The sequence below is a fragment of the Atta colombica genome, unplaced genomic scaffold (assembly GCF_001594045.1).
Source record: "Atta colombica isolate Treedump-2 unplaced genomic scaffold, Acol1.0 scaffold189, whole genome shotgun sequence".
Classification (NCBI taxonomy): Eukaryota; Metazoa; Arthropoda; class Insecta; order Hymenoptera; family Formicidae; genus Atta; species Atta colombica.
In genome coordinates, this window is record NW_017259281.1 from 2,983,205 (window position 1) to 2,993,742 (window position 10,538).

At 30.6% G+C, this 10,538-nt stretch overlaps 3 protein-coding genes across 6 annotated transcripts in view; 2 read left to right on the plus strand and 1 right to left on the minus strand.

The window, feature by feature from the left end:
* LOC108686693 (signal recognition particle receptor subunit alpha homolog) overlaps nucleotides 1–2,699 on the plus strand; it is a 5,614-nt gene extending 2,915 nt beyond the window's left edge. The window contains exons 6-8 of one of the 2 annotated variants that reach the window (XM_018192117.1): nucleotides 163–695; nucleotides 925–1,339; nucleotides 2,237–2,699. In XM_018192117.1, the coding sequence (XP_018047606.1) occupies nucleotides 163–695; nucleotides 925–1,339; nucleotides 2,237–2,362 (1,074 nt within the window). In that variant the 3' untranslated portion in view covers nucleotides 2,363–2,699. The remainder of the gene's footprint in view (nucleotides 1–162; nucleotides 696–924; nucleotides 1,340–2,236) is intronic. The other variant, XM_018192118.1, reaches the window with a different exon arrangement.
* A 1,154-nt stretch (nucleotides 2,700–3,853) lies between these two features.
* LOC108686769 lies at nucleotides 3,854–4,935 on the plus strand. Its single transcript, XM_018192230.1, has 3 exons — nucleotides 3,854–3,989; nucleotides 4,431–4,602; nucleotides 4,666–4,935. The coding sequence occupies exons 2-3, from the start codon at nucleotides 4,440–4,442 to the stop codon at nucleotides 4,743–4,745; spliced, it is 243 nt and encodes an 80-aa protein (XP_018047719.1). The 5' UTR covers nucleotides 3,854–3,989; nucleotides 4,431–4,439; the 3' UTR covers nucleotides 4,746–4,935.
* Nucleotides 4,936–5,587: 652 nt separating this feature from the next.
* The window catches only part of LOC108686768 (bromodomain adjacent to zinc finger domain protein 1A), an 11,101-nt gene continuing 6,150 nt past the window's right edge, over nucleotides 5,588–10,538 (minus strand). The window contains exons 8-14 of one of the 3 annotated variants that reach the window (XM_018192228.1): nucleotides 9,707–10,200; nucleotides 8,806–9,582; nucleotides 8,501–8,718; nucleotides 8,235–8,410; nucleotides 7,949–8,062; nucleotides 6,663–7,011; nucleotides 5,588–6,071 (exon numbers count right to left, since the gene is read on the minus strand). In XM_018192228.1, the coding sequence (XP_018047717.1) occupies nucleotides 5,891–6,071; nucleotides 6,663–7,011; nucleotides 7,949–8,062; nucleotides 8,235–8,410; nucleotides 8,501–8,718; nucleotides 8,806–9,582; nucleotides 9,707–10,200 (2,309 nt within the window). In that variant the 3' untranslated portion in view covers nucleotides 5,588–5,890. Of the gene's footprint in view, nucleotides 6,084–6,662; nucleotides 7,012–7,948; nucleotides 8,063–8,234; nucleotides 8,411–8,500; nucleotides 8,719–8,805; nucleotides 9,583–9,706; nucleotides 10,201–10,538 lie in introns of all 3 variants that reach the window. The other 2 variants (XM_018192227.1, XM_018192229.1) reach the window with 2 other exon arrangements.

Genomic DNA, 10,538 nt, shown 5'->3' on the forward strand with positions numbered 1-10,538 from the left:
ATTCTTACAATAATGAAATTGAAGAATAAAATTGGAAAAAAACAACCAAAGAAAATATAAAAGAAAAAGAATGCATTGAATGAATTGATTTTTAGTCGAAGAAATGCGATTTATACTTTCATTATTTATATTGTTTATTTATATTCTTATTATCTTTTGTAGCTAGTTGGACAGATGAAAGGTAGCATTCGCGATCTCGAGGTAAACAGCGAATCTGAGGACAGTTCCGATCAGGAAGAGATGGAGCAGTGCAAGCAGCAAGTACAAAAGAAAACGAGTATGTTCTCTATGTTCAAGAGTCTAGTTGGCAGCAAATCTCTAAAGCAAGCAGAGATGTTGCCGGTTTTAGAGAAACTGAAAGATCATCTAATCACTAAAAATGTTGCTGCGGACATCGCGCAGAAGTTATGCGATTCTGTCGGCACAAAGTTGGAAGGAAAGATACTCGGCACCTTTGATAGTGTGGCAAACACTGTGAAAGCCACTTTAACAGACGCTTTAGTACAGATATTATCGCCCAAAAGGAGAATCGATATTCTACGAGACGCTTTAGAAGCTAAGAACAGCAACAGGCCTTATGTGATGACTTTTTGTGGCGTCAATGGGGTCGGCAAGTCGACAAATCTGGCAAAAATCTGTTTCTGGTTAATAGAAAACAATTTCCGTGTGTTAATAGCCGCATGCGATACATTTAGGTAATGAATATTATCTCATTATAAATATATGCTTCTTGAAACATAATATCTTTCTTATATATTTTTTCTGTATGCATACATTGTATTATATATATTTGTTTTAAACATCTTATTTCTAAAATAATTTTTTTTAAGATATTAATTTGTCAATAAATGCCTCAATTCTGTTATAAATTCTAATAAAAGTTAATGTATAAGAGCTTATAATAACAATAATTTTATGATTTAGAGCTGGAGCTGTTGAACAACTGAGAACTCACATGCGTCATTTGAATGCTCTGCATCCACCAGAAAAGCACGGGAATCAGTCGATGGTGCAGCTATATGAGAAAGGTTACGGTAAAGATGCCGCAGGCATTGCCATGGAGGCGATACGCTTTGCGAAAGATTCCAGAATTGATGTTGTCCTAGTTGATACTGCTGGTAGAATGCAAGATAATGAACCATTAATGCGAGCTCTGGCAAAGCTAATTAAAGTTAATGAGCCGGACTTGGTTTTATTTGTGGGAGAAGCTCTCGTCGGGAATGAGGCTGTGGATCAACTGGTGAAATTTAATCAAGCTTTGGCTGACTACAGTCAATCTGCCAATCCTCATATGATCGACGGTATCGTGTTGACAAAATTTGATACTATCGATGATAAAGTAAGTTTTTCTTTTATACATTTTTTAAAAATGATTTTTATTACATTTTTTTTGTAAAACCTCTAATCTTTATGTCAATATCTGAGAAAATATTTATCATCACATAAGAAATATATACCATCTATACACACACATACATACACACACACACACACACACACACACACACACACATCAATTATTGTATTTTACATATAATAATAAATCACATATATACAGGATGTTCCAGAATAATCGCCAAATATTTTGTGTACAGGCAGAGCGGATTAAACTAAATGGAAAAGTTTTCTACTATTTCGCAATAGTTATTAATTATTAACAGATATTAATTACTTAAAATTCTTCGAATATTGATTTTCAATAATTTTTTACTCAAATACTATCAACTTTACAGAAAAACAGCAAGAGATAAAAATTATTTATTTTTCTCTCGTAGAATTCTTTCGTAGAGAACTTTTTCAGAATTTTTTAGTATCATATTTTCTCGTATTAATAAAAGTATATATAATAAAAGTATATATATATATATAATAAAAGTAAAAATAATGCGCCAAGAAAATGCAATATTAAAAAGTTGATAGAAAATTCTGAAAAAATTTTAGCACTCTATAAAAAGAAACTAAATAATTTTTGTCCTGACGTTTTTCTGTAAAATTAGTAGATAATACTTAAGTAAAAAATTATTTTAAAATATTTGGCGATTTTTAATTATTAATATCTTGTTAACTATTGCGAAAATTGCAAAATAATAGAGAACTCGGTCTACTTGCGCACGAAATATTTGGTGATCCCATTCTTGGATACCTTATGTATAAAATATATTTTCCTCTATAATATCTATTATTTTTTTTACTATTGTGTATCATTTACAATCATTCTCATGAATATTATTTGCAGGTTGGCGCAGCTATTACAATGACATACATCACTGGTCAACCTATTGTTTTTGTTGGAACTGGTCAAACTTACACTGACCTGAAATCATTGAATGCCAAAGCGGTGGTACACGCTTTAATGAAATGAAAAATGATAAGCAAACTTTTATATTGCAGGCATTCTGCAATATATAGATTTCATTTAAACTTTATTATACATTGATGTTACAGTTGAAGTTTTGTATTATGTTCAAAACTAATTTATTGTTTGACTAAACTATTAAATGATGACTAAAAAATTAAGAACGAATAATCTGTTGAATAAATATGAAAATCGATGAATCAAGGACGATGAATCATGCTGTTGTTACGAAAACAAAAAAAAAACAAGAAAAAGAGAAAAAGGCATTTTCAGTTGATGATGTGTTAAATTATTGCGAATGATTGGATTTCTTAAATAAAGTTGAATATTTCACAGTTTAAAAGTAATTTTTATTCCACGAGAATACATTTGTTGAAAGTTTATTCGCGTTGCATATCCAACATGCTTCTATCATCCTCACTCTTTGCGCTTGTTAGATGGTTGCGTTCAGTAGAAAAAATTGTTTTGCAACTATTGTAAAATTCTTTAATATGATTAACTGCGAGCAAAAAAAAACAGCTTAGCAACTGTTATAAAATTGTTGAATATGATTGGTACATTTAGATCTAATAAGGAACTAAGGGCAAGACCAATCATATCAAAGAATTTTATACAGTTGCAAAGCTGCTGAACGCAGCATTGGTCTTGCTGTATTTTGCAATTATTAAAAATTTTCTTCACACTAATTGGATTATACTTTGAGATCTAGAAGATCTCTCTATCCTCTCTCTTTCTCTCTCTCTCTCTCTCTCTCTCTCTCTCTCTCTCTCTCTATCAACAGACACATCATAAAACGAAAACTGTAAAACTGTTGTTCTGCTGAAGCCACAGACTGTGTTTATACAGCAGATTTACATCCATAGTTACGAAATTAATCATAACTATTCCTTTAAAGAATAGAATAACTGTGATTGACCAGTTTCATAAGTATGGATGTATTAAACCCGAAAAAGATGGCGTATAAACGTAATAAATGAAACCCATTGGATAAAACATCAGATTAAACCTAATCACAGTAACCAGATAATGAAAAATTGGATTTATGAATTTCAACCTATCAGAAACTGTATATTCCACAATATAGATTTCTGATAGATTAAAATTCCTATTTTCTGTTCCTAAAGTCTGCGGCACATGACGCTTGTTTTCTTACTGGATTGCTAGATAGATTAGAATCTTGCCACTGTATTGACTGCGGTGCTGTCAGTATCAGTATCGCAGCCAATACGGTGGCAAGATTCTAATCCAGCTAGTAATCCAGCAGGAAAACATGCATCGTGTGCCGGCTTATCAAGAACTATCAATTCTGAGCAGTCCTTAATTTTTGAGTGGGATCCACTTGATTCTATAAATGCTTCGAAGCATTTTATTGACCAATTGGAAGAAAGAATTTTACTAACTGGCCAATCAAAAATGCTTGAAGCATTTAATATATAATATCAAATGGACCATAGTTTCCATACATCTAGTAACTTTAGTTTGGATAGTTGAATACTCTGCGTTATGTGAATATCGTTATATCCATTTATCCCGTTTATCGGATATCCGTTTGCGATTTGGAAAATCTTTAAGAATCTCTTCTAAATATATTACATAATTCCACATAATTGCCATATATTATAAATCCGAAAGAGTGAGTAATTTGAAATTGTATGAAGTTAAAAAAGCATGAAGTGTACACTAATCATTTCTTTTTAATATTTAATTTAGCGACAATTTTTATAAGTAATTTCTAAATGACGTCATTTTCTTCTTTCGAAGATCAGAATTGTCAGTATATAAATCGTACTATTTCAAACTCATTTTATTCGCACTAATGATATAAATCATGTGTAATTTCTATTCATGTTTGATTTGAAAAAAAATTATAACGAAAAGAAACCTTTCTATAATTTTATAGGTTATCTGTGCAAAATAACCTGTGCGTGGATACCTACACCTGGGTGTACTGGATAAATTTTAATACTTAGTTTTCTTGCAATTATGCTGAGATTTTTCACACAAATCTTTTGTAATATATTACTATTGTCGTTTACGTAAATAAGTTAATTGTAAGATAATTCGTTTGTTATAGACAATCGACATGTCGCAAGGTACATATCGACCTGTGAAGTATCCATATACCTTAACTGCAAAGATTGCTAACTTTCCATACAAATATTACATACAGTATAGTTGGCTATACAAATATTATATCATAGGCACACTCGTATGCCTGCCCATATTCTATAAAATTCAAAAATTATGTAAGTAACAGCTTGTCTCGACATTGATTTAGAATGTTTCATTTACTGCGTTTTTATTTCCAGCATATTCTCCTGAGAATGTTGCAAAATGGGAAAAAATCCATCACGAAATGTTCTATGGCACTCCAGACGGCCATCATTGAAGTAGAAATATAATAGAGTCAAAAATGAACATATGTAAGAAAAAAACTTAGTCATTCTCTAACTAGAACAAATAAATCTGTAATTGCATATGTGAAATAAATTATGGAGACACAAGGGAATTATAAAAAAAATCTATTTGAAAGTTTAATTATTAAAATAATTGTATAAAATATACATGACTAAAAAGAACGCATTTTTGTGATTACATAATACAAGAAATTTTGACATATACATCTATCCTAAAAATTTGAAAACTGTTTTAAAAATAAACTAAATATCCAAAAAATAAGTATTGTAAAAAAAAGAAATTTACATAATATTAATGACAATGCTTCAATACATAACAATCACAGAACACGCAGTACAAAAGTATCCAATTTTATTGTCTGAATCTACAAACGTAAATTTTTATAAACGCCGTATCTAAAACTTTTTTTTTGAAAGCTGTGCTCGTGTTCTATTAAAGCTCGCGTACAGACGATCTCGAGAAAAACAAAATTATAATGTGACTTACCATGTATACACTTACGCGATTCTTAATAACTACGGCAATGAGTATATATAAATTGCCGCTTTATATGATTAATACTAAAATAATAAATAAAATTGATCGATGCGAGAATATGTCAAGCATATCTTTCCGTTTACATTTATAGAGAAAATAGTGCAATTCTTGTACTGATTGAAGCAAATGGAAACTAATGAGTTGTATGTCATTATTTTGAAATGCTCTGAATGCATGATGCATCTAAAAGTATATGTGCAGCTATATGTATTCCTGCAAATAATACTGTGTGTACGTCTTTATTACAAGAAGCCTCAAAAAAATCGACCAGAAAAAAAAAACAATTTTTTTCGTATTATATTTGCATTAATAATTATGTAAAATCAATTCTCATAATTCATCATAATTGTACTATTCCGTCAATTTTTTTATCAGTGTAATTTTATATTACTTTGTTGAAAGAATCAAAGTATATAATTTACAAGTATTGAGCTACATACAGAATCTTTCAACCGCTCAATGTCGGTATACAAGTCCACATATATGTTGAGTTCAAAATATATAAAATATGAGCGGCTTTAGATTTAAATTTCAAGAGTATGCATCGTAATGAAATATAATGTATATTTAATCTTTATTCTATCTTTTCTTCTGCACTTCTCTTTCGTCATCACTTTCCGACGTATCGTTTTCTTCGACATCGCTGCTCAATCTTGGCCTCTTAATCTTTCTGATTTCTTCTTGGAAAAATCCGTCCTCGAAATTCAAGCCTAATTCTTTGCAGCGTTTCTCAAAGTACTTGCGTAATCGCATCCCTGCACTATACACGTAACTATTTTTAACAAGACATAGCCTTGTTTCTTATATGCACATTTCCAAATTGGTTCGGAGGCAAAAGATTATTTACATCAACAACAGCAAAATTCTACTTGTACTAAAGTTACAGATGAATTAACACGTTCGCAAATTTTATAAGATAAAAATCGAATTCATCCATCAAGATCAATCACAAAATAGTTAATTTAGCTATAATTCATAGGCTACTTTTTTATATTAGATAATTATTTTACCGAATATTATAAACCCTAATTTTGTTGATATTTGTTATATTTTGTTAGATTTATGATATTTTACAGACCTAATTCGAATCATACTTAATAGTTCTATTAAGAATTTACTTATACATATATCAAATCAAAAATTAGTATACGTACAATATAAAAAATAATAAAGATGTTAATTTATTATTATATGTTATTATTTTGTTATTAATAATAATTATACGACGTTAATCATATTCAATGTGTGTTACCATTAATAATGTAGAAATACATGAAATAATTCTAATTAAAATTGTGATCTCTGGCATCCGAACTTGCGTAAAATAAATAACGATAATGTTGATACCTACTTGTACACAGTACTATGTTCTTTGTTATACAATCCACAGTTTTCAAAAACCAACTGGCAATCGCTAAAGAATTTATCTAGTGTCTCGTAGTCGCCGTTACCGAGTTTGTACTTGATAGTTCCAAAGTCCATCGGATTAGAAATGATATCGTGATAGTCTGGAACCTCATCCTTTCTAACAGGTGATAAAAATGGCCACGAATCTCTGTGATGCCAGATTTCAGCCAATAATTCTTGCAATCTACTCATAGATCCCTTAATGGAATTCTTGTCTCCTTGTTCAATTTCGGCGGCTCTTTTAGTTGCACGCCGCGTTTGTCTCGGTTCAGTGTCATCCGATGTACTGCTATCTGTACATTAACAATTTTTATATTAGCATATCACGTTTTTGTCATTTCAATTTGAAATTATTTACTAATTACTTGAAGACTACATTAAAAACTAAAAATCTAGTTCTATCGATGATATTTATGTGATATATATATATATGGAATAGCAATAGCTTACGATCTTATTACCAAGATGATACAATATAGGATTTACATGAAATGCAAATCAAGCATTTATGTAATGCTATGTTAGGATCTGTTCCCTAATAAGTCCTAAGAATTTATCTAATGTCTCGTAGTCGCCGTTTGTACTTGAGATAGTTCCAAAGTCCATAAATTTTACTCAGAAGTCAAAACAAGAATTATATGTATGTGTGCATGTGTGCATATATTGTGCCAAGTTATTTCAAATTAAAATATTCAATTATGAAAATATTATATGTCAAATGTATAAGACTTATACATTTTATCGATAAATAAGTCGATATTGTAAAATATTAATCCAAATTTATATTAATATAAATCTAGAGTATTTATCAAATTTATTAATAAATCCAATAATAGTAGGTAGTAATAATAGTAGTCAGGCTTCAAGGAATATTATATTATTTGATTTTCCTGATGTCCAGATATATTAACGAAAGAGAAATAATTTCGAAAACGTAAATAATAATACATAATCTGATATAAACATTAAAAAAAATAATTAAAAATAAAATGTCGGAAAAAGATTTATAGTAAATAATTTATAATAAATTCATTATTTGGTTAGGTTCATAAGTAATCTCAAAATAAAAATTATAAATTGTTCATTATGTTAATGATGAATAATTGGTCTCTTTTAATGTGCGGTGCTTTTCAAAAAAGAAAAAAATGAAGATGCAAAATTTGGCCATGAAGATGCTACACATATATACATATATATATAAACACAAAACAAAAGGAATACAATACAGACCGTCCCAGTCTGTAGATTCAGTAGTGAGGAGGCTCTTAGCAAAGCCATGGATGCGAGAGCGTGCTGCTGCTGCGCACAGCCTCTCCTTGTTTCTTTCTCTTTCATGCCCCCTCACTATCAACATAATTTTAACGCTAAGAAAGCTTTTTTTAATAATATTTTATCAACTTGTCTAATAATTTCATCTACGTTAAACGCAGAAACTTTTTTTCGTAAGTTATAACAGAAGAATAAATCCTTAAGACATTTCCGTCCGTATATTGTTCCGTTATTATTTCTTCATTACCTTTTATTGTGTTCTTTTTTTTATTCTTGCATATGGTGCAAGACCATCTGCCTCTAGGAGCTCTCAACAATGGCGGTTCTACGCATTCTAAGTGAAAACGATTTGGACATGTGTCACAAGCAATCAATTTTCCACCATTTTTACATGATGCGCATAAGTTTTCTAATCGTATATTTCTAAAACGACAGAAGAAAGCAAATAAATTAGAAATATTAAGCTATAGGAATATTAATGTAAAATTTTAATGCTATGGAAAGATAACTTACATGTCTTCTTCACTTTCATCATCTTCATCATCACTCTCTTGGTCACCTTCGTCATCACTATGCGGTTTGCGCTTCGCGCGATTTTGTCGCGTCTCTTTGGTTAACATCGTCTCTTCTTCGATCTCATCTTCGAATCTTTTCCGCTTTTGAGTCTTTTCTTTGAGTTTTATTTCCGGTGGTTTGCATGCTGTACAAAACCAATCTCCTGCTGGTACAGCCTACATATAAGAAATAACAAGAAAATAATATGATGATAGTTCAGTCAATCATTGTGGAAGTATCAATATAATGAACTTATTTATTACAGTAAGTTTTGGTTTTAGACAATAAAGATGGTGTCCCCTATTGCATCCATCACAAAGCAACATATTCTCCGCATCCCTACGCCTTCGACATATACGACACTGAGCGTTTAACGCGCTTCTGTCCCACGCAACGCTATTGTGCAAAGTACTTAAGTGAACAAACAACTGTGACCAGTTTGTAGATGCTATTAATGATTGTTCCCATCTCTCTCGTGCCTCCTCGCCCGACCATTTTTTGTCCTTTTGATCGGGCCCTAGTGGTCTCTGTAAGTACCTCTGTTCTATAGCGTGAGATAATTGCAAAATGGAACAAGCTAATTGTTTGATAGTCGCTTGTTGCCTTTGGTCGGGCATCATTTCGTCGTCACCAGGTAAACCTAAGTACATTCCTGGATCCTTATAAGTCCTTATGCTAATACTTCCAACCTCAGAATCGGGGGTACCGGGTCTACTATGTTTAAACTCATTCTTTATCTTGTCTATAAGAGCATTAGGTGGTGCATCTATATCTATCTCACTACCGGCGCACATTAATTTGTCACACTGTTTGTCGTAACCTCTCTGATTGATCGCATTCCTCCAGACAATACGATCAATAATTTTAAGACATCCTAGACAACCTGCATTAATTTTGTCTTCGAAGTCCAAAATATGATCTCTCAAAGTTAATTCCATTACGTCATTGATAGACATATCAGGAGGAAAGTTCAAGTTCGCATTTTCATATTTATTTTTCTTAACTATTTTGCTGACTTGTCCTTTATTGAAATCTGAAAACTACATACAACAATTATTTTCCATACTACTTTAATCATGCATAATTTTATATATAATATACATAGTATATATAAATAACATATAATAAACTAAACTTTAATAAATTATACAAAAATGAACTTACAACTTCAGGATTTAGTCTATATTTAGGACATTCATCAATAACGAGAAGCAAATTGTCCATCTCTTGTAAAAGATTATGTCTAAGTTCACTTTCCCTGACACCTCTTGTACTTAAACTATCTATTAATGCTTGAATATCTTTTTGATCTCCGTAAAAGCTCCATTTTACTAGTGATCTTTTGCAATGAACAGGACAATCTTTATCTCCTGTACATAGTACTAAATTTCTTTTAATATTGGTAAGATCTTGTTTAAATTCCTTTCGAGGACTTGATTCTTTCCGTGGCGATTTAACACCATTTTTATCCATGGATAAAAGTTTTTTAGGTGATTTCTTTAGTTTTTTGAAACTATTTTCTTTGTCACTAAATTCATCTTCAAATTTATTTTTTAAATATGCATAGGTTGCTTCCTTGTCTTGCAACTCTGGATGATGTGGAGTACCTTCAGGAAGACAATTTCCAGGCCAACGTTCATCATTTTCCACAAATAATCCTATAATTAAAAAATCGAGAAAAATTAATTAAAATAATTTTTATATAAAAAATATTATAAATTTTTATCAAAAATTCTAAACATGTAGAAGCTATGTGTTTCGTTAAAAAAAAAGCCCAGGGCGAAGAGCATTCTGATACATAACAATCTGATAACAGATATCAGATAACTCCTCACCCTGATGAAGTAAACTGCAACGTTCATAAAATGTTAGCATTCCAAGAATGAATATAGGAGATAATCCACAAAACACATAGCTTCTATATACTTGTGAAGCTTAAAAAATTCTGTATATACTAAAAATTAGAAAATTAATAAAAAAATTTAATTATTTTTTA

Excerpts from the sequence above, each read along its gene's own strand:
- LOC108686769 (XM_018192230.1), top strand. The coding sequence starts at position 4,440 with ATGTCGCAAGGTACATATCGACCTGTGAAGTATCCATATACCTTAACT. Across the intron at positions 4,603-4,665 it reads CTATAAAATTCAAAAATTAT|CATATTCTCCTGAGAATGTT; the intron begins GTAAGTAACAGC and ends TTTTATTTCCAG.